The sequence below is a fragment of the Marmota monax genome, unplaced genomic scaffold (genome assembly GCF_021218885.2).
Source record: "Marmota monax isolate L192 unplaced genomic scaffold, Marmota_monax_Labrador192_F-V1.1 WCK01_AAM20220418_F8-fsc00068, whole genome shotgun sequence".
Classification (NCBI taxonomy): domain Eukaryota; kingdom Metazoa; phylum Chordata; class Mammalia; order Rodentia; family Sciuridae; genus Marmota; species Marmota monax.
Genome location: NW_026692352.1, coordinates 2,502,437 through 2,528,718, shown reverse-complemented (window position 1 = coordinate 2,528,718; position 26,282 = coordinate 2,502,437). Strand labels below are relative to the sequence as shown.

General features: G+C 45.7%; 3 protein-coding genes across 15 annotated transcripts in view; 2 read left to right on the top strand and 1 right to left on the bottom strand.

Moving 5' to 3' along the window:
- Positions 1-2,122, bottom strand: part of Nup98 (nucleoporin 98 and 96 precursor) — a 114,029-nt gene extending 111,907 nt beyond the window's left edge. For all 6 annotated transcript variants that reach the window (XM_046441819.2, XM_046441822.2, XM_046441820.2 and 3 more), the window contains exon 1: positions 1,981-2,122. The gene's annotated coding sequence lies outside the window, so the exon portion shown is untranslated. The remainder of the gene's footprint in view (positions 1-1,980) is intronic.
- Positions 2,123-11,848: 9,726 nt separating this feature from the next.
- Pgap2 (post-GPI attachment to proteins 2) lies at positions 11,849-26,009 on the top strand. Of its 8 annotated transcripts, XM_058578506.1 has the most exons (8): positions 14,229-17,609; positions 17,935-18,234; positions 18,995-19,018; positions 19,348-19,516; positions 23,622-23,874; positions 24,015-24,190; positions 24,718-24,826; positions 25,006-26,009. In XM_058578506.1, the coding sequence occupies exons 4-8, from the start codon at positions 19,349-19,351 to the stop codon at positions 25,134-25,136; spliced, it is 837 nt and encodes a 278-aa protein (XP_058434489.1). In that variant the 5' UTR covers positions 14,229-17,609; positions 17,935-18,234; positions 18,995-19,018; position 19,348; the 3' UTR covers positions 25,137-26,009. The 8 variants fall into 8 exon arrangements, with proteins under 8 accessions (XP_046297765.1, XP_046297763.1, XP_046297772.1 ...); XM_046441809.2 differs by lacking the exons at positions 14,229-17,609; positions 17,935-18,234; positions 18,995-19,018 and adding exons at positions 11,849-11,963; positions 14,033-14,207 and having other exon boundaries at positions 24,015-24,121; XM_046441807.2 differs by lacking the exons at positions 14,229-17,609; positions 17,935-18,234; positions 18,995-19,018 and adding exons at positions 11,849-11,963; positions 14,033-14,207.
- Stim1 (stromal interaction molecule 1) overlaps positions 11,850-26,282 on the top strand; it is a 258,583-nt gene continuing 244,150 nt past the window's right edge. Inside the window, exon 1 of the mRNA XM_046441805.2 lies at positions 11,850-11,963. The gene's annotated coding sequence lies outside the window, so the exon portion shown is untranslated. The remainder of the gene's footprint in view (positions 11,964-26,282) is intronic.

Below are 26,282 nucleotides of genomic sequence, written 5' to 3'. Positions count from 1 at the left end.
ACTAATAAAAAGACAAAGAGCCAAAATACAAAATGATGTGCTATAAATAGAAGTATCAAATAAGCTTTATGGAAGCTTACAGGGGAGAGAATGCCAGAAAAGGCTTCCCAGAAGAGGGTAATCCTGGAACTGAAAAATGTTACAGAAAACATTCCCCACTCACAGTTTAATATTTAAACTTCAGTTCTGTTCTGCTCTTATGAACTACTAGTTTTTAGTTTTTGCTTTGTCATATAAACAACTGCAAAGTGATAACCTGATGTAAACAGACCAAAGTGGCAACAAATTTCATCAAATTTTAATTGAGTCAAAAATGAATTTACCAAAGTTCCCAGTACCTCCACACTGCTCAACTTCTGTTTTGTTTATTTTTGTAGTTGTAGATGGACAGCATGCCTTTTTATTTTATGTGTCTTATTTTATTTTATTTTATGTGCCTTACACGTACTAGGCAAGCACTCTGCCACTGAGGTATATCCCCAACCCAAACCTCTTTTGCTTCTCACTTTTTGGAAACTGACTCTGTGTTAACCCAGCATAGCCTCAAAATCTGGGGTTCAATCAATCATCCTGCCTCCCCTCCCCCCATCCTGGAGTATCTGTTGGCATGCAATGCCACACCCAGCCTGGTTTTGCTTTTTTTTTTTTCTATTTTTAATATTCTAACTTCTTCCACTACTAAACACTGTCACATTTATTAGAGTTTCTTTGTAAACTTCTGTCACTGGGAATGACCACTGCTCCTTTCTTTCTTCCCATTAGAAATTAAGTCCAGGAGTTTAATTCCCTGGATTTATCCTACTACAATATTTCACTTTGAATTCTGCACCCCAGAGGAGCTATGAGTTCTACAGTACAACTACAAAGTGACTGCTGCCTGATTGTCTAAGTCTTGTAAATATTCCCTGCTGTCTATTCCAGTACTGTTGTTAAATCACTAATTGGACTCTCTCCTCTGGTTCCCCAACAGCTGACATAAGTCAAAAATTCAAATTAGCACGGTAAACTAGCCAACGACCTTTATAAATTCATTTTCAATATATAGCATCACTGACGTTCTTTAACCTTTTTCTTTTTTTAAATTCAGTTCTCCAAAGTCTAGGTTAGGCAGAAACTAATGAAGTTTCTACCTTATCATGAACAGAAACATTATCTACTAATTTGAAAACTATGTCTAGTAGCTACCGAACGCCTTTGGACTCCCTCACGCCACCAAACAGAATACCCAAAAATAGAAGGCTGGAACATACAGGAAGGGTATACTAGTAGAATATTTTCTAATTTCTCTCTTTTTTTTTTACTCTGGACCTCGCTTTCTTCATCTATAAAACTTGCATGTAATGTAGATTAGGAGGACTTTAGTAATTTTTAAGATCCTTATGGCTATAAGGATCCAGAAATCCAATCTTTCTCCTCAATCCGGCTTTACACAAAACATGTAGAACCACAGAAAAGAACCTTTTACTCCACTGGACCGACTCTAATTCTCAGATGATGGCTTGAAAAGCTAAAGAACTTCCGACTCACCCGCCTTAACCCTTGGGCTGCCCCCGTGTCTCCTACCGAGAAAGCAAGACAAATAAAGTCCACGCAGTAGGATCATCAAAGAAGTGCAAGGAAGGCCATATAGTGGTTTCGAAGCTCTGCCCCCCGCAAAGGCCGGCAAATTGCAGGCTTCTAATCGCCGCTCAGTGAATGAATGAGTACGACCAGATAGGTGGACGCTCCTTCAGCTTGGGATGCCACTGGAGACCCTGGGCCTAGACCCCAACGGGGTGCATTTCGACCCTGTGCTGAGAAACCCAGACACCCGGCCGCAGGGTCGTGGGCCCGGCCCCGCCCCCTCCCTCCAGCCAGAAGGTGCGCGCCCCGGCGCGAGACTTCGGAGCTGAGGGCCTGGGACGCCCCGCGCACTCGCCTTCCCTGAGAGGAGGAGGAGCCTGAGGGTCCCCGGCCGCCGTCGCTCCAGCTCCCACTTACCGCGGTGCGTAGGGGGAGGGAGAACGTCAGGAGTGAGGGCCCAGGCCCGTCCGCCACTCGCCGCTCACAGAGCAGCGCGCGGCCGCCAGGAAACCGTCGCCGCCGCCGCCGCCACCGCCGCCACCACCGCCGCTACCGACCGCCGCTTCGGGCGCAGCGCGCAGAGGGCCCGACTGCGTCACACGCCGTCCGCCGTCAGAGGCTCGCTCTGAACGCTCCGCCCTCGTCTTCTGCGCATTTGCAGACAAAGCTGCCACTCTAGGTCCGCCCTGTTACTCATTGGGCAACGAGTCTTTTGAAACCGAACGTGAGGGCGGTCTTCGGGAGAAGGAGCTGGGGGAAGAGGCGGGGCATGAAGACTAAGGAGGAGGAAAAAGGGAGGAGCGATGGGAGGGACATGGAGTCCCACCCCTCCGCCGCGGCGGTTGGCTGAGAGAGAGTAGTGACGTCACAGGGCTCCTCGAAGTGGATTGGTGAGGGGCTAGACTGGTGTTCACAGGCTGGGGTGTAGAAAAAAATTGGTGACGCCATACCAAGACCCCGCCCCCTTCTTTGGAGCGGAGAGACTTCGACTGCGGAAGCTCGGGCCAATCAGGAGGAAGGCCCCAGGATGGCTTGGTAACTATTCTACCCTTCCCTTGCCCCAGTCCGCAGGCGGTGATGGGAAAGCTGCCTGGTTGCCCTGTTCGCAGTTCCTAGCCATACCACGTGCGGAGCTGGAGGACCCTCCTAGGAGGCTCCTCTGTCCGCATATCTTGTCTGTGAGCTGCTCTGAGGCCCCAAAATCAGATCCGTTTCTGTCCTGACCCATGCCAGTGCAGCATACTCATTTCCCTCTGAATTCCTAAGATAGACCTGAGCATTAGAGATGCCCCATAGTAATAGTTCACTGTAGGGCCTGATAAAAATAGACGATTCTTGGAATCTCCTTTCCAGCTACATTTTGATAACTCCTACTTATTCTTAAAGGCCTGGTTCAATGTTCCCAGCTTCTCTGACATATGTGTGCTAACTCCTCGCAGCTTGTTGGGCTAATTCTTGGGCAGGCCTTTGTAGTTCCTTGTCCCTTTTTGTGCACTTATTATTTTCCCGTATTTTATGCCAATCCCTAACCCTCACCTCTCCGTAGATCATAGCTGCATTTTCTTCTTTTTTGGTGTTGGGGATTTAACCTGGTATTGAACCCAGGGGTGCTTTACCACTGGCTGCATTCTCAGCCCCTTTTAATATTGAAGCAGGGTCTCACTAAGTTGCTTAGGCTTTTGCTAAATTGCTAAGGTTGTCCTTGAACTTGTGATCCTCCTGTCTCAGCCTCCTGAGCCACTGGGATTACAGGTGTTGCCAACTACACCCTGCAAGAGCTGCATTTTCATCCTCTTGGTGTCCCTTTCCTCCTGGGACCTAGCCTAAAGTAGGCACCTGATATTACCAGAGGGAGGGGTGGGTATGTTTTTAGAAACTAGACCTCTCCAGGGCTGAGGGTCTCACATAGAACAGCAGGAGCTATGCTAAAAAAAGCAAAGTATATGCACACTGCCTCTCCACCACCTCCTGAAATATCAATACAAAATTGAAAAATGATTTGCCAAAAATTTAGATTAATTCCTGGGAGTTTTCAATAGTAGCAAGGAATTAGAAATTATTTGTTGAAAAGTGAAGTGGTCGTAAAGATGGAATAAGAAGAAACAGGATACTTTGTAGATGTTCAGTAGATGCTTGAAGGAAGAAAAAAGTTAATGTGTGGATGGCCAAATAGTAAGGCTAGTTTAAGCTTCCATTTGCAGCCACCTCCTAACTCCTTTGTCCAAACACCCCTGCTTTCCTTTCATCTTTATTTGCTTTTGCTCTACATTAGAAAAGTCATTAGTGCTGGGCTTATGGCTCAGCAGTAGAGTGCTCACAACTAGAATGTGTGAAGCCCTGGGTTTGATCCTCAGCACCACATAAATAATAAAATAAAATAAATGTATTGTGTCCACCTATAACTAAAAACAAATGTTAAAAAAAAAAAAGTCATTAGCACTTACTGGATAGTCACAGAAGCTTCCTCACTGCTCTTCTCTTGTCCTTTAATCCTCAAACCCAACTCTGTTTAAGCTCAACTCTAGTTTTTTTGTCTGGTACCTAAGGCCATGCACACAGAAGGTGCACTATAGATTTTTGGTGAATGAATGTGTAAATTGGTTTCCTTAGTAGGGGAAACTAATAGAGACTGGTGAAGTTTGGAGTCTCAGAACCCTGGGTTTTAATCTGGGTCAAACCATGTATTAGTTGTATGAACTTGGGAAAATTTCCTAACCCCCTGATCCTGATTCCTTGTCTGTAAAATGGGAATAACAATTTTGCTTGCATCACAGGGTTATTGTGAGAATTAAGCAAAATAATATGGGGAAAGCTCTTAGCATGATACCTGGTGCATGATAAGCCCTCAATAAGGGTTACTCTTTTTTTTTTTTTTCTGGTACCAGATGATTGACCCCAGAGGCACTTAACCACTAAGCCACATCCTCAGCCCTTTCTTATATTTTAGTTACAGACAGGATCTCACTAAATTGGTTAGGGTCTCTTAAGTTGCTGAGGCTGGTCTCAAACTTGTAATCCTCCTGCCTCAGCCTCCCCAGTTGCTAGGATATATAAAATTAAGCACTATAAAAGTAAAGGAGCTAGGCAGGGTGGTGTCCCCTTAGAATTCCAGCTACTCAGTCTGGAAGGGTGATGGTTCCAGACTTCTTTTTCTTTTTTTTTTTTTTTTCTTTTTGGCAGTGCCAGTAATTAAACTCAGGGCCTCATGCCTTTTTAAAATTCATTTTTATTTTTTTGTTCTATTTTTTTCAGATTTCTTATGTGGTGCATTGGACAGAGCAGCAGAGCTGGAGTCAAACAGAGCTAAGTTAAAATCCTAGTTCTGCTAGTTTTTAGAGCTTGCACAAACTATTTAACTGTTCTGTGCCCTAGTTTTCTTTTCCATGAACTGGATACAATACTTCATATTTTATAAGTTGATTGTGAAGGTCAATTGAGGTGATGGGATTTGTAAAAAACTGAGCATGTTTGGCTCATGGTAAACACTCAGTAAATGTTGACTCCCTTTCTCTTTCCCTGAACTTGATAAGAAAGGGTGAGGTTGATAAATAGCATATAATTGGAGTTTTAGAAATCTTGAGTACATACCTTTGACTTTTTTTTTTTTTTTTTTTTTTTTTTTTTGCACTGGGGATTAGAGCCCAGTGGTGCTTTATTGCTGAGCTACATCCCCAGCCTTTTTGAGACAGGGTTTCACTAATTTGCTTAAGGCTTCACTAAGTTGATGAGTCTGGCCTTGAATTTGGGATCCTTTTGCTTCAGCCTGTTGAGCCAATGGGATTACAGGCTTGTGCCACATTTTGTTATTCCATTAAAACACTTAATGTCTGGGCACTTTGGCACATGCCTGTAATCTCAGAGGCACAGGAGGCTGAAGCAAGAGGATCCTGAGTTCAAAGCCAGCCTCAGCAAAAGCAAGGCATTAAGCAACTCAGTGAGACCCTGTCACTAAATAAAATACAAAATAGGACTGGAGATGTGGCTCAGTGGCCAAGTGTCCCTGAGTTCAATCCCCCCTACCCAAAAAGAGAGAAAAACAGTTAATGGACATTTGGGTTGTTTCTATTTTTAGCTATTATGAATAATGTTGCTTTAAACATTGTGTACAATTTTTTTTGTAGTCATATGTGTTCAATTCTCTTGCATCTATCCCTAGGAATGGAATTGCTAGTAATTTGTGGTTCATTTTTTCCCACATGGGTCAAATGCTTTATTTCTAATTTTTACCTGTTGATTCTTAAAATCGCTTTTTTAGTTTTTGTAAAATATTTATGGAAGTAAAGTTAAAATAACATAAAAAAATATGCACTATGAAAGTAAAGGAGCTGGGCAGGGTGAATTCCAATTCCCCATTGGAATTCCAGCTATTCAGGGGGCTGAGGCAGGAGGATTGCAAGTTTGAGGTCAGACTGGGCAACCCTGTCTCAATAAAAAGTGCTGGAAGGGTAAAGGAGGACCACTGGGGATGTCACTCTATGGTAGAGTATCCCTGGGTTTGATCCTCAGTACTGCAAAATAAATAAATAAATAAAGATAAATTTAAAAAAAATGAAGGGCTGGGGATGCAGCTTGTGGTAGAGCACTTGACTAGCATTCCCAAGCACCACACCAATAAATAAATAAATATACTTTTGGCTGGGAATGTAACTCAATGGTAGAATACTTCCCACTGTTGAGCCCCTGGGTTCAGTCCCCAGCACTGCCAAAAAAAGAAAAAAGTAAACAATTCCAGTAGTATTTGATTTAATACATTCACAATATTTATGCAGCTACCATCTCTATGTAATGTATAACATTTCATCATTGTAAAGCTAAACCCTTTTTTCACTAAGCTGTATCTCCCTGTTCCCTTCTTCTTCCAATGTATAACTATCAAATCTGTATCAATGGATTTAATTACTCTGAATATTTCATATAAATGGAATCATGCAATGTGTGACCTTTTGTGTGTGGCTTCTTAGCATGTTTTCAAAATTCATCTGGTTGTAACATATACCTACTAGTACTTCGTTCCTTTTCATGGATGAATAATATCCCATGGTGTGGACATACTATATTTTGTTTATTCATTCATTTGTTGATAAACATTTGGGGTAATTCCATCTTTTGGATATTGTGAATAGTCCTGCTATAAAGATGTGTACAGTTTCCTGTTTAAGTACCTTTTTTCAGTTCTTCAGGGTATATTCCTAGGAGTGGGATTGCAGAGTCATATGGTAACTTTATGTTTAACTTTCTAGGAACCACCAACTGTTTTCCAAATTGGCTGCACCATTTAACATTTCCAATTAGCTATATATGAGGGGTCTAGTTTCTCCACATCCTTGCCAACACTTATTTTCCTTTTTTTTTTCCCTTATTATAGTCAACCTACAGGATGTGCAGTAGTAGACTGGATCTTGTTAAGTTGCTTAGGGCCTTGCTGAGTTGGTGAATATGGCTTTGAACTTGTGATCCTCCTGCTTCAGTCTCTCCAGCCTCTGGGATTACAGGGGTGCCCCACCAGGCCCAGCTCATTGTGGTTTTGATATGCATTTCCCTAATGATGTTGAGTCTCTGATTAAGAATGCATGTGATGGGCTGGGAGTATAGCTCAGTTGGTAGAGTGCTTGCCTTGCATGCACAAGGCCCTGGGTTCAATGACCAGCACAAAAAAAAAAAAAAGAAGAATGCATGTGGTAAACATGCCATGGTGGTTCATACCTGTAATCCCAATGTTTTAGGAGGCTCAGGCAGGAGGATTGGGAGTTCAAAGCCAGCCTCAGCAATTTAGCAAGGCCCTAAGCAACTAGTGAGACCCTGTCTCTAAATAAAATATAAATAATGGCTGGGGATGCAGCTAAGTGGTTAAGTGCCCCTGAATTCAGACCCTGGTACCAAAACAACAAGAACCATAACAACAAAAATGAAGAAAAAAGAATGCATATGGTAATTTCTAGGGAGATCACTAAAATAATAATACCGGGGAAAAAATGGACTAATCCAAAAAGAATTTAAGAAGACAGAGGTATAAATGACAAAAAAAAAAAAAAAAAAAAAAACAGTGAAAATATTTTTGTGCTAATTAGTACCCTTTATAGGATGGGTAGAGTTCTCTCAAAAGGGAAAAATAAGAACATTCGAGGCCACATAAACTGAGGAAGCAAAAGGGCCAGGAAAGAATGTAGCATATCCAGGAATACAAACTGGAAGTGAAAGAGGGAACAAAGAAAGTTCTATAGAACAATGAAAATTCAGTAACTGAATCAGGGTTCTGGAAGTAGATAGGTAAGTCTTGGATGGATAGTTTAAAGCCATCCAAAGAAGATGTCTTGGTCATTTAAAAGATCTCTGAGAAGAATGAAGAATAACAAATCCTCAACCCAGGAAGAGACTGATTTTCTTAAGGCTTCCAAGGAGGCTGAGGCACATTGTGGCCTGAAGTTGGATGTATTTTTAGCACTGTCTGCATCTCTGCCTCTTCACTGTCCTTAGCCTTGCTCCTCACTTTGTCCCCCATTCCTAGAAGTTGTTCTTCAAATGCCTTCCTGTGGTTCTTAAATCTTTGCTTGATCCATCTAAATACTGCCCATCCTTCAAAGCGCACTTCAACTGGGTATGGTGGTGCATACCTGTAATACCAGCTACTCTGGGGGCTAAGAGAGGAGAATCAAAAGTTCAAGGCCAGACTGGAGTTGTGGCTCAGTGGTAGAGTGCTTGCCTCACATGTGTGGAGCACCAGGTTTAATTCTCAACACGACATGAATAAATAAAATGAATGAAATAAAGGTATTATGTCCATCTGCAACTAAGTTCAAGGCCAGCCTCTACAACTTAGTATAGATCCTATCTCAAAAAGAAAAAAGGGCTGAGATGTTGGTCAGTGGTAAAACATCCATGGGTTCAATCCCCAGATCAGGAAAAAGAAAGAAAAGTGAAACACTTCAATTAAATTAAAATATTTTCTGAGTTCCTACTATATACCTATGCAAGGAATGTATGAAATGGGTGGAGTTTCCCTCTTTAAATGAGTTCCCAGAAAAGTGGGGAAAGGGACAGAAACAAATTATTTTGCTACTTTGTGGTCAGAGCCCTAATAAAGTTTGGTAAAAGGCACCTAATGCTGTGGGAAGATCATGGGGTTTGGGGTTTGAGGTTGGGGTTGGGGGGAGATACAAAGAAAGTTGAGTAAAACTTCATGGGAGAGTGAAGTATAACTAGAATATAAAATTTGTGCTTGAAACATTGGATGGCCAGTTCATGAAGAATATTAAATACCACACTAAAGAATTTGCTCTTATCCTAAAAGCTATACAGAGTTGGGGCTGGGGATATAGCTCAGTTGGTAGAGTGCTTGCTTCGTGTGCACAAGGCCCTAGGTTAGAGCTGGTCTAGCTGTAATGGGGAGGATGATAGACATGAAGACAAGGAGACCAGTGAAGGAGATCCCCTATAGGAAGCTTTCCTTGACAATTACTTCCATATTCTGATCCTCTCATCTGCCCCCTACATCTACACTTCCACCTTGCTACTAGAGGTGGAACATCATCGTGAACATTCAGTCTCCTTGGGAGTGTGTAGTCTGTATGTGTGGAAGGGAGAGTGATACAGTGATTGTGACTAAAACAGACTCCAGACAAACCTCACCAGGAGGGCAAGAGATTCCAGGAACCCTCAAGTGCAGCAGCAGCTACATGGACAATGGACAAAGGCCAGTTCAGCAAACACTGAGTGCCTATTGAATGAGGGCAAGAGTAGAAGCTCAAGTGGTCATTCAACTTCTTTAGCTATAAAATGTATTTCATTAAATTTACCTCACCAGATTTATTGAGGATCAAATGAAAGAGTGGACATAAAGTCCCTGGCACATAGGAAGAACCCATTCTTCCTTTCAAACTGACAGGAGAAGAAACATATTTAGAGTGAATCAGTGACAGCCAAGGTCAGATCATTCAGAGAAGGCTCAGCCAGGATGAGTTCAAACTGCAGCTCACACATCTGGTTTAATAACCACCATGCATTGGGTGCCTTCCACATGCCTGGCACATTGCTCTGATTCTCACAACAACTGTATGATGTAGATAGTCCTAAAACAATTTTACGACGGAGAAATTAAGGCTCAGGACTAAAAGGGCCCACATTGCCCAGGTCACCAGAGAATTAAAGGCAAGATTAGAGAATGTCAGGGTTCAGGCAAATGGGCCAGAAGCAGGCATATACAGAGTGAAGGAAGGCAAGGAGGATGACACAAAGTTCTAAGAAAACCAAAATTTATTTGTTGAAATCAGATGGAAGTGGTTCTTTTAAGTAGAGTTTTAGTAATCATTTTTCTCTGAGCCCTAACTCTTAAGTACAGGGTAGTGGGCTGGGATTGTGGCTCAGTGGTAGAGCGCTTACCTAGCATGTGAGAGGCCCTGGGTTCAATCCTCAGCACCACATAAAAATAAACAAAATAAAGATATTGTGTGCAACTAAAAAATACATATTTTTTTTAAAAAGAACAGGGTGGGGAGAATTTAAAGTCTTATTTTAGAACAAGACACCATCCCTCCAGGTTTGAAGTCTCAACGAGTGAGTCTAAAATATGTCTGTGGGTCCCCTACAAGTGTCTACCACAGAGAGGGCCTGGCATGAATGAACAAGACTAAATGCATGAAAAAGAGTTCTGGCAAGTTGATAAATTTGAGCCTGTCTCCCATTCTGCAAAGTGGCAATTATAATTATCTTATGGGACCAGCAGTATATAGTGATTGAGGGAATGACCTCAGGTGCCAGGATGGAATCCTGGTTCTGATATTTACTAGCTGAGTAGGTAAGGTACCTTCTATTTTCCATTGGAAAATGGAGATGTTAATAGTGTCTACTTCACAGGATTTTTATGAAGATTAAATAACACATAACATGTAGAAAAGTGAGTGGGATATAGTGAGTGCTCAGAACGTGTTAATTATTACTTTGAGGATTTAAATGAGAAAGGTGTGATGTTAACCTTGTCTAGTTCAGAAATCCTCCACGCACTGCTTTTGTTCCCTCATTCTCGGTTCTTGTGGAATAGAATGGTCTTTGCAAAGGAGCCAGGGACCAGCTTGGGGAAGGAACCTGGGAGTTGATTTCTGGGATCAACCCTCTTTGTGGGAAGACCCAAGGCTTGGGCAGATCCTCTCTCCCTATGCTTTTGTTAGACAAGACAGAGCGCCCTCTCCTGTTCAAATGTGGGAACATCACTGGCCCAGAATTTTCGGGGTGAGCCTCACAGGGTCTCAGAGCCTGCAAGGTGCTCTTCCCCAGAATGAAATGCCCCAACCAGCTCAGAGGAGCAAGGTTTGGAGGAGGGGCGCCGAAGCTGGGGCAAATCAGCCTTAATATTTCAGAAGGGCGAGACGGGATAATTCATTTAGGATGTGGGTGGAAGACAGGAGAAACTGGGGTCAGGGAATGACAGAAATCGGGGTCCTGTTCGATTAACTTTATGTTCTTTCAACAGGTGATGGGGACGCGGCCGAGAGGTAAGGTGACAAAGTAACTTATCCAGCACTTCACTCCTAGATGTCTGACTGCCCTCACGCTGCCAGAATTAGTGGCGCCGGGCGCGTGCCTGTAATTCCAGCAACTGGGGAAACTGAGGCAGGAGGATCGCAAGTTCAAAGCCAGCCTCAACAATTTAGCGAGATCCTGTCTCAAAATAAAAAAATAAAAAGGGCTGGGGATGTGGCTCACTCGTTTAAGTGCCCCTGGGGTCAATCCCCGGTACCAACAAAATAAAACAACAACATTAAAGCAGAATTACTGGGGCCGATCAGGGCTGGAGGGACATGGTTTGTGGGGACGCCAGATTAAGGGGGAAGAGCCAGGGGTCTGGGTCCCTAGAAGCCGGGAAGAGCCCACAATCGGTGGGGGAGCAGTTTCCTCCCTAAGTTCCGCCCCGCGCGCGCCGGCTCCGCCCCGCGCCCTTGCAGCTCCGGCAGGCCCCCAGCTGCTAGCCCCCGGCCCGGCGGGGCCTCTCTCCTGGAACCCCCAAGTTCCCGTACTGCGCTGGTGCGGCCTCTTCGTCACTAGTGCTTGGGTAAGTATAGGGATGGCTATACCCGCCCGCGCGGCAGCCCCATTCGGGAAGTTAGGCCACGCGGTCTAGCCGCTTCAGGAGCGGGCCGAATCTCTCGGGTCCTGGTGCCTGCCTTCTTCCCGCACACTCTCTGTATCCCAGGAACTGCTTCTGTCCGGATGTCCTGAACTGACCTCCTTCCTTCCCCTCCCCAGCGTGGAGCGAGGTGTGTAGGGATTAAGCTCTCCCTTCTTTACTCTGCAGGGCCTCCTGGTCAGGATTCCTCCCAGGTGCTGCGGATGGAGGCATGGGGTAGCCTTGGAACCCCATAGACTAGTTTCGAATCTCAGCTCTGCCAGTTATTAGCCTGTGACTTTGAGTAAGTGTTTTTAACCATCTTAAACTCTTTTCCTCTTATGTAAAATGGAAACACAGCCTATAGTGCCACTTCATGGAATTATATTGAAAGAAACAATGTATATTATTAAGTGCTGAACAGGGTGCTTATAGGCAGCCATTAAATGTGATGGGAGTGTCTGCTGAAAAAAATCTCTAGGAACTTTGGATGTGAGGTAGGAATACTCTTAAGCAAGCAGTTTTCTACTAAGTAGTATGTGTGAGGAAGTTAAAGCTGTCTGGGGGGCAAAACTATAGGTAGTGAGCTCCCTGTCCAGAGGTGTGGAAGAGCAGTGTGACTAAATTGGAGAGCCCTTAAAAGTAATCTAAACCGTCTGATCTCCTCCTTGCACAATTGTGGAAACAGGCCCAGAGTGCCTAGTTGACTTGCCCAAGATCACACAGTTAAGAAAGAGGACAGACATACCTCCAAGAACAAACTGGAACAGACTATCCTTTTTTGTTTTGGAAACTGTCCCTTGAAACAACCTCATCAACCCAGGGGTTCCTGAGGGACCTGGAGCTACAGGCTTTGAAGAGGGATGTTGGGAGGATGGACTAGGTATACTGCAACTGTAGAGTCTTGGTTTGGACTGGGTGGGGTGCTTTCCAACTAGGGCCCTGAGGGACTTCCAGGGCGTGTAGAGATGATCCAGGGAATGTGTTGGATTAGGGAAGGTACCAGAGCCACTTTAAACTCCTTGGGGAGATCCCTGACCACCTCCCTACCACCCAAGGGAAAAAGAAACTTGAAAAATTGGGACAGGCAGCCTGATTGGGCCTGGCATAAAGGGAAGGTAGATGAGAATTCAGAAGCTTATCCACCTGGATTGTTCTGGAATGCCAGGATGCCAACCTAAACAGGTCAAAGTTCTTTCTGTGGGTGGGGCCAGGGAGAGTTAGGACTTGATTTGGCAAGGCCTTTGAGACCAGAAGGGCAGGTTTTTTTTTTTTTTAATGTATCTGGAACCAGCCCTAATTTGGCATCAAGAAGCCTAAATTCCAGAGATAGTTTTGCTCAGGCCCAGCTTTGAAGAAAGGCCTTTCTCCCTCTGCATCTTATTTTCTCTATCACTACAGTGGGAAGTGGGCTGATTGGCTAAACTCTGTAGGATTTGGTTTTTCTATTTCTTCCTTCTTTTCCCACCCTCATTCCAGTCTTAATCTGAATTTTCTGCCCAGAGCTCTGACCCAGAGAGGAAGGGGTAAAGAAGAGCCAGAGTTGCCATGTGTAAACTTTTCAAGGGCTCTGCACCTCCCTACTGCTGGCTCTCCATCTACTTTCTACAGGACCTTGAGTAGATACCTGCCTTAATTTTCCCTGCTATTAACTGATGGTGTTGTTGGTGTTCTTTTTAGCTATAATGGTTCTTGACCTTAGATACCCTTGTTTGAGGGGAAAATCAAGTCCTCAAGAGCTCTCCTGTAGTCTCAGGGAGAGGGTGGACTGAGAAGCCTCCAGAAGCTGACCAAGCAACTCTTTCCTGCAAACAGCAAACCTAGACTAATGCCAGGCCTGATTCTGCAAAGCCTTTCACCCTCAGAGCACGTGAGGCAATAGGCAGGGACAAACAGGAGTTTGAGGTTCTCTCAGCTTCCATAGAGGCCCTAATGCTGTGAACTGCTTTGCCTGCACACAGAAGGGACTGAGGGTGCAGGAGGGCTCTGAGCCAGTGGGTGAAGCCTGGAGACTTGGCCTTAGGCTCAGAGGCTTTGGGGAGGAGATGGGCTATTCTGTCCACTGGTTGGTTGTAGAAACAAGAGACTAGATAAACTAGCTTCTGTAGTCCTAGAAGCCAGGCAGAGGAGTGAGGAGAAGGTCTCCCAATCTGTTCAAGCTTCATCCTACTCTAGATTGGGTTCATTGTCTTCCCTCTGAAATTGAGTTTGAGTGTTGTCTTGGGATTCTGAGTCAGTCTTCCTTATCCATGGCGGAAGCTGTCCAAATTTAGGAAACATTATTCTCAGACGCCCCACCTGAACACAAGGGCTAACTTCACTGAGTCCCAGCCTGCTGTATGGGGCCCTGACAGCACACCACTCCATCCCCAGGTCTGACAAGATGTACCAGGTCCCACTGCCACTGGATCGGGATGGGATCCTGGTTCGGCTCCGCTTCACCCTGGTGGTCCTGGTCACGGTCTGCTGTCCATTTATCGCCTTCCTCTTCTGCATCCTCTGGTCCCTGCTCTTCCACTTCAAGGAGACAACGGCCACACACTGTGGGGTAGGGCTTCGGGGGCACTCATACCTCATATTCAGGCCCATCTTGATCTATTTTGGATCCTGATTTTATTTTGATAGGATTAACCAGCTTTCCAGTAGGGTCCATCAAATATACTGGACTTCTTGTGGAGGGGTTACCTGAAAATTGAGGTCTCAAGGATTAGACTCCCTCCACCTTCCATGAAGGTTCTAGGGACTGGGGCCACTGAAATTGGGCAGCCCCCAAACCCACAACTCAATCATTACTTCAAAGAGGACACATTCAGGAGCCCCAGCATTTGCTGGAATGTAAACAGAACAGGACTGAAGGCATTTTGGGTCTCATAGTGGCACTGTGGGCTTGTGCCTGTCTTTTTGAGAATGTGATTCTGTATATGTATGTGTATGTTTATGTGTGTGAGTGATATAACTATATATAATGGCTTTGAGTGGGGTATATATGTAAAAGAAACTCTTATCAGTGCCTGTCTATATGGGAACCCAATTATGTGCATGTATTATATGTTCTGGGGTGGGTCTCATGAGCACTGAGGCTCCACCAATTGTCATCTACCCTCTGGATGGGAATATGGGGTGTCTGGGCCATGAAGATAGGAGAGTTCTTTCTCTGTAGGATATCAGAGTAAATAGGGTGAGACTTGCATTAACCTCTGCTATGTTCTTAATTAATCCACTGAGACCCAGAGCTTCAGTTACCCATGTCTGAAGTGAGGTTGAGCCAGGTACAGTGGCCCATAACTGTAATCCCAATGACTTGAGAGAATGAGGCGGGAGGCTTGAAAGTTCAAGGCCAGCCTCAGCAACTTGGTGAGACCCTGTCTTAAAATAAAAAGGACTGGGGATGTAGCTTGGTGGTAAAGCACCCCCAGGTTCAATCTCCAGTACTAAAAAATTAAATAGTGAGGTTGATGATTCCTGTCATACTCCTTTTCCAGGGCTAGTGTAGAGCTCTAGATATTGCAAAGATGAGAAAGTAGTTTGGGGAATGTGAAGGGTGAGGGTCAGGAGAATGAGGAAGAAGAGATTGTTAGAGAGGAAGGCGGGCAGGAGATGAAGTTATCCTTGGGACTCTAGGTGAAAAACCAGGGCCTGAACATGGACTCTTGGGCTAGTTTCTGAGAGAGTTTTGAAGGCCCTCAGCTAACTTCCTTTATAGGAAGTTGTGGACCTAAAAGAGCATCTGCTTCAGAGAAAGAGGAAGAAGTAGCAGAGAGGTCTGGTTAGGAGTTTGGGATGGAACCCACTTCTTTTGTTCATATGACATGAAGTTTTCCCTCAGATTTGTCAGTGGATAGGCATGAGTCTTTGAGTATAGGCACTTAGTCTGATGAGACCTGTTGCTAGGAGCTATCAGAAGGAATAGGACTGGAAGGAAAAGGAGTGACCAGGTGATCTGAGGGAGAGGATTACTCTTTTCTTTTCTTTTCTTTTCTTTTTTTTTAAAGAGAGAGTGTGAGAGAGAGAGGGAGAAGAGAGAGAGAATTTTTCAGTATTTATTTTCTAGTTTTCGGCGGACACAACATCTTTGTTTGTATGTGGTGCTGAGGATCGAACCCGGGCCGCACGCATGCCAGGCGAGCGCGTTACCGCTTGAGCCACATCCCCAGCCCCAGGATTACTCTTTTCTGACTTAGTGCTTGTTTCAGATAATGCATCAGTGTTCCCATTACTCTGGCCAACTCTAGTTCATCCAGCAGAACTCTACCAAGATGTCTTCTCCTCCAGAAAGCCTTCCCTTTGGGACAAACTTATAACTCCCTTTTCTGGGTGCTTACAGTTCCCTGTGTTATCTTTCATATACTTATATATTTGTGTCTATCTTCCACACCAGACCAGGATCTCCTTGAGGGTAGATAATGCATCTGAGTCAGAATGTATTTGTTGAATAAATGGATAGGACCCCCCCAACCTAATGCCACAGGAAAAGGAAGACGTGGTATAAAGCAGTCATAGTCTAAAAAAAATATATAATATTTATACAACATATAGCATTAAACTGAGTAGGCTGTTTGCACTGACACTTGTGGCTGGCCCTGAGGGCTAATAGGATAGATAACCTCAGCATACTTTGTATACCTGTTACCTACTCTTGGCATACCTGTTGGGAAACTAAGGCATAGGTAGTTGTTGAAGGTTACCTGGTCATCTGGAGCAGTAGTAGGCCTGTTGGATCCCACTTTTCATATATGCTTTGGATTTCCCATCTGGAATATTCCAGGAGCCAAGCCTGGTGGCGCATGCCTGTAATTCCAGCAGCTCAGGAGGCTGAGTTAGGAGGATCACCAGTTCAAAGCCAACCTCAGCAAAAGCAAGGTTCTAAGCAACTCAATGAGTCCTTGTCTCTAAATAAAATACAAAATGGGGTTGGGGAATGTGGCTCAGTGATCAAGTGCCCCTGAGTTAAATCCCCACCAAAAATAAATAAATAAAAATAAGAAAAATAAAATAAAGAAATGAAAATGGCTAGGAATGTAGCTCATTGTTAAAACTCCCTTGGGTTCAATTCCTCAATACCTCCCCCACCCCCAAAAGTAGAATATCCCAGGAATGGCCAAACCAAGGAGTGAAGAAAGCAACCTAGCACAACACATCTATAATTAACAACTTTTCCTCTGCTTGCACATGCCCTGTGATGGGGCTTCCTTCATTTTCAGGTAACCTTTTCTAAGGCGGCTTAGAAGTAACAGTCTCTCTCTCCTCTCTCTCTCTCTCTCTCTCTTTTTTTTTTTTTTTGGTACCAGGGATTGAACCCAAGGGCACTTGACTACTGAGCCACATCTCCAGCCCTTTTTTATATTTTATTAGAGATAGGGTCTCATTGAATTGCTTAGTGCATCACTAAGTTATTGAGGCTGGCTTTGAACTAGTGATTCTCCTGCCTTAGCTTCCCTAGCTGCTGGGATTACAAGTATGTGCCACTGCACCTGGCAACAATCTCTTTCTTATAATGAGCATAGGATTTTTTTTTTTTCTTCTTTTTTCCTTTCTGTAAGTCTCTATCCTGACCCTAGCTCTGCTTTGATAGCCATGGAACTACTCTCTTATTTTGGCTTTAAGTCAACCTGCAGAGATCGAGAAGACAACAGTGGGGCTGTGTCGTGTATGTGTGTGGTGCTAGGTGCTGGTAATTGAACTCAGGGGCACTCTGTCACTGAGCTACATCCCCAGCCCTTTTTAAAATTTTTTAAAAATTTGAGACAGGGTCTCACAAAGTTGCTAAGACTAGCTTTGAACTTCTGCCTCACCCTCCTGAGTCGTTGGAATTATTGGAGTGTGCTATAATCCTGGCTCCTTAGGAGGTCTTTTTAGATAGCATAACTATAGTTTCTTCAGGCAACACACACAGGACGTGGCCTCTAGGCTTCTCCCCACCTTGAACATACCCTTGGATTTGACCTAGTTGGTAACTATTTTCTCTGTGTTGGGCCTTGATCTGGGCATGGGACTTCAGGTAGCCTGGGTAGTATAGGTGAAAGTAAGATTATTCATTCCTATTACTGGCTGTTAGATATCTGTTGATGCAGCCTGAGTTGCCATTAGCTGTTTCCCCATAGGTACAGGCAGGACACTGATGTTTCATATTCAGATCTGCCTAGATTCTTTTGAATCCTATGATTCTATTATTATTATCACAGATTAGCCAGTTCTCTAATGGGGCATAACATACATACTTGGTTTTGCTCCAGTCAAAAAGGGCCAGATCCAATTCTGTTTTTTCTCTTTTCTAGAAACCTGCATGCATCCCTGGTTACAACCCTCAGAGAGGTCCCCACCCCCACCCCGGCAAAGAAGCTGCAGTGGACTGACCTCAGCCACTATCACTTCTTAACCGTTGCAGAGTGTTCCGGGATTTATGATGTGGCCTTGTTGATCCTGGGAAGGCTGTGTGCCTGGGCAGCTGTGGAGAACTAGGCTCTGTGGGCGGGAGGGCAGGCCCTGAGGAGCTAGGGGTGGGACCCTCCTGTCTTAGAGCAGTCTCAGTCTGGCTAGAGCCCTCAACTCAAGCCCCGGATTCTTCAGCACCCAGTGTGAGTGTTGCTTAGTGAGCCCCCACCCCTACCCCATCCCTGATGAGTAGCTGGACTAGTAGACTGGGGTCTCCTTAATGAAGGGAAGTATAAGTCCCCAGGGGAGATCTGATCTTAGGCCTTTTACAAAGCCATCTCTGTCTGCCTCAGAAGGGAGCCAGCTTGAGGGGTCATGGTGGTGGGGCATTAGCAGGTGCAGGGAGGGATAGGGAGAGGTAAAGCCCAGCTCTCTGGGTTTTTGTCTGACCTGGACAGAATCTTCCTGGGTCTGGCTCAGCACAGCAGGCTGATGCTGAGTGGAGAAAGTTTCTATGACCCTCAGATTCCCCCATCTTTGGATTGGGTGACGTGGTCTTCTTAGATGGGGAGATGGGAGTTTGAACCTTCACAAGAACCCTGATATTCTGAGTTCAGGGTGCTGATGGCCTGAGGCTTTGCTCATTCAGAGCCTGGGGGTGGGAGGTCTGGTAGCCTATGGCCCCACTGAAATAGGTTCTAGACACTCCCATTGTTCCTAGTTGAACTTGGGTGAGGAGGAGGAATGTGGTCAGACGGGGTGAGTGGGAGGGCTTTACCAGTTCAAGCCAAAGGTTCTTTGTCCAGGTTACTTGGCTTGAAGGAGGTCTTGATGTAGAGCCTTAAGCTGTCCAGTGGCAAGAGATCTTAGTCCTAGTGTTTGATCCTGTATAGTTCTGGACCTCAGTCTTTCCTTCTGTGGGATGGGAATAATAACCTTTCTACTTCTGATCCTTCTCCTTAGTGACTGTGAGGTCGTGAGAGTGAGGTGAGTCATCAGGACTCCCAGGTCCTGTCCCCTGGAAGCTTCTATTGCCCAGGTTCTTCAAGAGGTGAACCTAGATTCTCAGTGTACCAGCAGATTCCCAAAAGTTGCTCCTGTCCCATCTCCCACTGTTCCTTGGCAGTCTTCCTTTCCCCCCTTGTGTCCTTTCTACCATTTCTGCTCTGGCTCTTCCCTATACTCTGAGGAACCAGCTCTGGCTCTTCCCTATACTCTGAGGAACCAGCTCTGGAAAAGGCCCCACTTTCCCAAGCCCAGATATTTCACCAGGCCCAAAGTTGTGTCCCTTGCCCTTCTTGGGCCACTTCCTACAGGATGTTCTCTGCGGCCTCCCAGCCCTTGGACCCCGATGGGACTGTGTTCCAGCTCCGCTTCACAGCCATGGTCTGGTGGGTCATCACTTTCCCTGCGTTCGGCTTCTTCTTCTGCATCATCTGGTCCCTGGTGTTCCACTTTGAGTACACAGTGGCCACTGACTGTGGGGTGAGTGCCAGGCTCCTTAGCACTTGGGTCAGGGCCAGGGTAAGAGATCGTGGTGAGGCAGGATTAGAGAGTAGGAGAGAACTAGAGGGTCAGAGAGGGATAGAGAATTTGGCAGTAGAGATTCATAGTGTCTGTAGAGTCACAGTCCTCCACGAATTGGAATTGGAAGAGGATTATACAAAGTCCAAAGGAGCTGGACGTGGTGGTGCATACCTATAATCCCAGTGGCTCAGGAGGCTAAGACAGGAGGATCACAAGTTCAAAGCCTGCCTCAGCAACTTAGCAAGGTCCTAAGCAATTTAGCAAGATTCTGTCTCTAACTTAAATAAAAGGGCTGGGGATGTGGTTAAGTGCCCCTGAGTTCAAGTTCAATCCCCAGTACAAACAAAAAGGAAAAAAAAAAGAAAGAAAGAACGTTCAAATGGAGTTGGGGTCTGGGAGGTTGATGTAGGAGAGAAGGGAAGGGGTTGGAGGACTGGCCAGGAGAGATCACGAGAGGGAGAGGTAGCTGAAAAAAGACCAGACTACAAAGGAAGCCAGTAATGAGAAGGTACAGTGAGGCCCAGAGCCAAAAGTAACAGGTGGCTTAGCCCTACTCTAGGATTCTCAAGCTTTGTTTCTCCACGAGCAGCCCTAGCCCCACAGCCTGTGGGGTACACTCAGGGCTCTGCTAGCTGGAAATCTGGATGGACTTCTTGCTTTCCAGATCAGTTCACTAGATCTTTCCTGAGGGACCAGGGGTAGAAGTTCTATGTCAGGGACATGGAGGTGAAAATGGACTTGTTCTCAGCATCTCATTCCTGCAAGAGACAGTCCTTGGGCACAGTTGAAATATAGTGAGTTGGGATTCTTGCAATAAAAGGGAATGAAGGTTTTCAGGGATCAGAGGAAGCACCTAACCCAGCTTGGATGTTGGGGAAGTCTGACTTTCTATAGGAGGGGGCATTGTTTGTGGGAGATAGGGGGATGTGAAGAAGGATCTTTGTGAATGCCAGGCCGACAGCTTTGGATTTTATCCAGAGGGCAATGGGGAGCTTTGGAAAGATTTTAAGCAGGAAAAGGGATATGATTAGATTTGTCCTTTAGAAGATCATCTCAGCTCCTGAGTGGAGAACAGATTTAAGGGTTGATACAAGAATAGGGATGCTAGTGTAGTGACTCATACTATTGGAGACCAGAGCTAAGATGGAGACCATGAGGTTAGAAAGGAAAGAGGATGGAGTCCAGAGAGGAAAAGGAAATAGGATTGACAGGAATTAAAATTTTTGTTTAGTTGGCAAGGGATGAGGAGGCAGCAAGGCAGGTAGAAAAAGTCATTTATAATTTGGGGAGGACTTTTAATCTGAGACCAAAGAAATGGATCTCTAATGGTAAAAACCTGGGGAATTCTTAGAAACCCCACTTTGTGAGTTTCTGATCTCCTGCCCTGTTAGAAAGGGGTTTTCTATCAGGGGCTAGGGATATAGCTCAGTTGGTAGAGTGCTTACCTTCCATGCACAAGGCCCTGGGTTCAATCCCCAGTACTGCCAAAAAAAAAAAAAGAAAGAAAGGGGTTTTCTACCCATTTCTCAGTACTTTTAGCTCTGGGCTCATGGAGAGGTTTGGAGTGAGCTGTGTATCTGGTCTCTGATAGATCTTGCTGTTGCTTATTGCTGGCACCGTTGGTGAGTGAGCAACTTATGTGCTGGGAATGGGGGTGGGGTGGAGGTGGGGTATATATATACATACTTGATTTTGTTTGTGCATATGTGAGTGTGCACGCATGTGCCCCTGTGTGTGAAGAGACAATCCCTGCTCTTAGATTCTCATCCTAATCTGAGAGGATTTTGTGAAAACAGAATGCAGTCACAAGGCTCTAACTTTTCACTTCTCCCCAAGGTCTCCCCCCAATTCTCCATCATCTCTACCCAGTACTTGTTCCCAGCATCAGAAAGGACTCATCACTTTTGAGTGCTTTGAGCTCTTCCAGTCAGGCTTAGGTACTGGTCCTATTCCTCTTAAAGTAGCTGAGATTAGGGAGCAATCTTCAGAATAAATATTCCAGGAAGAAAAGGCAACACTCATTAACCGAACTGAGAGTAATGGAGAGGCTCAAAAATCAAGTCAGGCGGGCCTGGGGATATAGTTCAGTTAGTTGAGTGCCTGTTCCACATGTACAAGGCCTTGGGTTCAATCCCCAGCACTGTACACACACACACACCAAAAAAAAAAAAAAAAAAAAAGTAAGGAGACTTGGAGGTCTCACTGTATCTGGTGTCCTGCCTCTCAACCCATAAACAGGCCTGGCTGACTGGCCACTTGACTCACAGTGGCCAGTCTTTTCAGAGAAAAGCCTGCAGGCATTTCAGAGAAGTCTATCTTCTGAAATCTGTCATTTATCGTACCCACTATGTGCCAGACACTACAGATGCTTTGCATACCTTACATTTAGAATTCATAATCACTCTGCAGGTTAGTGGTGTTATACCCGGGTTACCAATGAAGAAATTGGAACTCAGAGAGGTGAAGTGCCTTGCTCAAGGTCCCCCAGATAAGCTTGGATACAGACCCATCTTTATGAAGTTCTAAAGCCTCCTGCTGCCTCTGCACTGATTACTCAAGCCATGGCCTTGAGAGCAGTGTCTCTTCTTGGAGAACTCTGTACTAAGTTTCCTGTGACAGAGCTGAACTTGACAGTGCTATACTTAGCTTCCTCCACACATTTTTTACGGAGGCCGTGAAGTCCCTGACTTGAACCCTTCCTCAGGCCCACCCCTCCCCTGTGAGCTGTCTCTAATTTTGCCTACCTTCCCAATAGTCTGTAGATCCATTCCACTAGAGGAAAGGAATAGTTTTTCAGAGCTCCATCTCTGAAGACTTATTCCTTCAAGAGAACAAGTTCATTCCCTTGCTGGGTCACTGGATTTCTGACACTGCCCTGGCTCTTGTTGAGAGTCTAAAAATGTCATGGAAGCTGGGTGTGGTAGTGCATGCCTGTAATCCCAACAATTTGGGAGGCCAAGGCAGAAGGACTGCAAGTTCGAGGCCAGCCTCAGCTACTTAGTGAGACCCTCTCACTAAATAAATAAATAAATAAATAAATAATTGCTGGGGATGTGGCTTAGTGGTTAAATACCCCTGGGTTCAATCCCTGGTACCAAACCAAACCAAACAACAACAACAACAACAAAAGTGCCATGAAAAGTGTGGGCAATGAACTGGTAACTTCCAGTCTTGGAAACTTTTAAAAATGCAGGTGCTCAGGTTTCAAAACCTGCATTTTCACACATCTTCCCAGTGAGTTGTACTTAGTTTGCAAAGCATTGCTGTAGGCCAGAATGTATTAAGAGATCCTCCTCCCATTCCTGTTTCCATCTCAAGTACTGTTCACTTGTCCCATATTGTTTCACTGCTCATACAAGCAATACCAGTCCTTGAAGCCTCCCCTTTTCTCAGCCTACAATGAGGTTGCATTTCCTTAAGGAAGGAGGAGCTCCAGGTATTGAGAAAGATGGATAGGGAGATGCACAAGAACAGGGTCATTTTCTCAGACTATATCAGGTTAGAAGCATCCACTTTCTTAAACATGATCAGTATAGGGGTACCCTTCTTGCCTAGCTCCCTCAGGATCTCTCAGCACCCTCTACCACCTGGGCACATTTACCCTGAAGAATAAGTGGAACTGGAAGCAGTGAGAGGAACAGCTCAGCTAGGTAGCCCTGTTCTAAGGAAGGTCAGAGAGTCTGTGACATCTCTGTCCTCAGGACTAATTCTAGAGTCTTGGATTCCTGGGACTCCCCTGGGGTCTTTTCTGAGACACAGCTCTAAGCTATGGGCATAGGAGCATTTGAACCCATCTACACACCTGTCCAAATGTGCAGGTTCCAGTTTGTGGGGAGATAGAATATGCCTGCCCTGCCCTTGCACAAATCTCAGTCTGGCTGGGGAATAAAAACCCAGCACCCTGGGCCCATGACCTGGAAGGGAAGGTCTCTTGGGAGAGCTCTGGGAGCACTTAAAAGAAGACTTCCTGGAAGGGAAGGGGCTGGAGCAGAGCCCGTGACTGTGATAGATTGGGTGGGCAGGACCAGTGGAGGACATGCCCGGACCAGTCACAACTTTCTAGGTGCCCAATTATCTACCCTCGGTGAGCTCAGCCATCGGCGGAGAGGTGCCCCAGCGCTATGTGTGGCGCTTCTGCATTGGCCTACACTCAGCACCCCGCTTCTTGGCGGCCTTCGCCTACTGGAACCACTACCTCAGCTGTGCCTCCCCGTGTCCTGGCTACCGCCTGCTCTGCCGCCTCAACTTTGGCCTCAACGTCGTGGAGAACCTCGCACTATTAGTGCTCACCTATGTCTCCTCCTCTGAGGACTTCAGTGGGTGCTCCCACGGTGGAGGGGTGGAAGAGGGTTTGGGAAAGGGACAGAGCCCACCCCTTCTCACATACAAACCTTCCTGTGGAAGGGTGAGGGCGCTGCTGGTTGTGTGTGCTCCCCATCCTCCTCTCTCCCTCCAGCCGTCCATGAAAATGCTTTCATTGTGTTCATCGCTGCTTCCCTCGGTCACATGCTCCTCACCTGCATTCTCTGGCGGCTGACCAAGAAGCACACAGTAAGTCAGGAGGTACGGTCTACCCTACTTGGCTCCACGGGGCCCAGAAGAAAATCAAGAACATCTGTCCTCAGGATGCTGGTAATGATGGGGTGGGAACTGGAGTTCTAGAAACCCTGGCAGAGGGGTACTGGGTTTGGGGCTGAGGCATGGAAACAAGTTAAAAGTGGCTTATTTGTCAGAATCTAGGATTATGTTTGGGTAGTAAAGGAGATTAGAATAGAAGAAATGGAGACTCCAAATAGGGGTAAAATGAGTAAGTAGCAGACAGGCTCTAGTGGCTTAGGGACAGTGTCAGGGTACTGCAGTCTAGATTCCACCCACCCATACACATGCCATTCTTTGCCACACAAAGTATCTGAGGAGTGTTGGGTTGGTGGGTGACTCCATGTAACTTTTATACTCCATCCCTCTGAAATGGAAGAGGCAGGGCTCATCAGGGATGTGAACATACTTGTCATTCCTGCTGCCCATGCCTCTGCCCCCTTCTATGACCACTATGGGAACCAAGGGAGGGAAGGCCCAGCCCTTAGAAGCTGGGGCTAAGAGGGGAAGCTACCCACATATACCCAATAAGCTGCAGAGTGATCAGACAGCCCACCCCCTAGGATCGCAAGTCCTACAGCTGGAAACAGCGGCTCTTCATCATCAACTTCGTCTCCTTCTTCTCGGCACTGGCTGTCTACTTTCGACACAACATGTATTGTGAGGCTGGAGGTGAGGCCAGGCTAGGATCCATAGATGGTCATAAGTGTCTTTGGGGCAGTTGTGATGTTTTTGAGAGTGGGCAATAGTCTTGGGTACTGGCTGACTACTATTATTTCTCTGTAGTGGGTTGGTGATTTAAGAGGCTCCTAAAAGGAAGTAACAGGAGGTTACTTGTGTCCTTAAAACAGTATACACCATCTTTGCCATCCTGGAGTACACTGTCGTTCTAACCAACATGGCATTCCACATGACAGCCTGGTGGGACTTCGGGAACAAAGAGCTGCTCATAACCTCTCAACCAGAGGAAAAGCGATTCTAACACCTCTGCTGCTGGGAGAAAGTAGCCCACTGCCTAGAAACAAGAAACCACTCTGGCCTTCCCCATACCCGTGTCCTCCTGGGTCCTTCTGAAATGGGGGAGAGGGAAGAAGGGCATAGGACAAGGCTGACCCCAGCATCTCTGGCTTCTCCTCCTCAACCCTCACACAGCCACAGGGGCCTTCAAGTAACGTCAGTCTAAACTGACAGGCCCCAAGAAGCTGAGCTGGAAGGAGAGCTCCACCACTTGGTGCTAAAAAAAGTTCAGAGGTTTATGACCACCATCCAATTTTTGGCTTATACCTAGCCACCTCTCACTGAGGTTAGGGACTGCTGAGCAGTGGCTGCAGCTTCAAAACCATAGCCATTTCTCTCCAGGTCATTCACTTGACTAGAACCTGATAATCTTCCATGCATATTTAGGCCTGTGGCTGTAGTCCCCTGCTGGGTTTGCCCAGGTGTTTTAGTCCTGACTTCACTTCTTTAGTCTGGTGTGGGCCCTAAGGTTTGTATCCTTACCTATCTGAGCCTCAGTGTGTCCATGTGTATGATGGGGGGAGGTGGCAGTGTGTGATCTCCAATGGCTCTGCCAGTGTGCTTCTGACATCATCTGATGGAAGTGGTCTATACCTGAAGGATGACCTGTTCCAGAAAAAGCACCAGCACGGCATGTGTTTCTCTTCCCTTCTGAAATCACTAGCCTATATACCCTTCCTCCTTGCAAAGATATGGGGTAGAGGGATCAAGAGGCACAGTTCCCTACCACAACACAGGCTCCCTGGTGTATAACTCCCTATTACCCCAGACCCTGAGCTCTTCTGGTTGTACATTTTATTTCAAATGAAAATAAAATTTTTTTTTCTTTTGCCAACAACCTGGGCTAACCTTTCTACTCTTGAGGTTCATTCCTTGTTTAATAGTAACTGAGGTAAGAGATGGGTTCCAGGATGGAGGGAATAAGTCTATGGCAGAATGTTTTTGGGCCTAGAGTCTCCTAAGGCTCCAAAATGGAGGTTTATAGATGGAGGTTCCCAGCATCTGTGGATGGGCCCCAGAGCTTTGTTAGGGAAATTGGGGGGCGGGGTGGGGGACCACAATGAAGCCTATTGTCTCCTGTCCCCTCTTAAAGGAAACAAAAGCCTCCCAG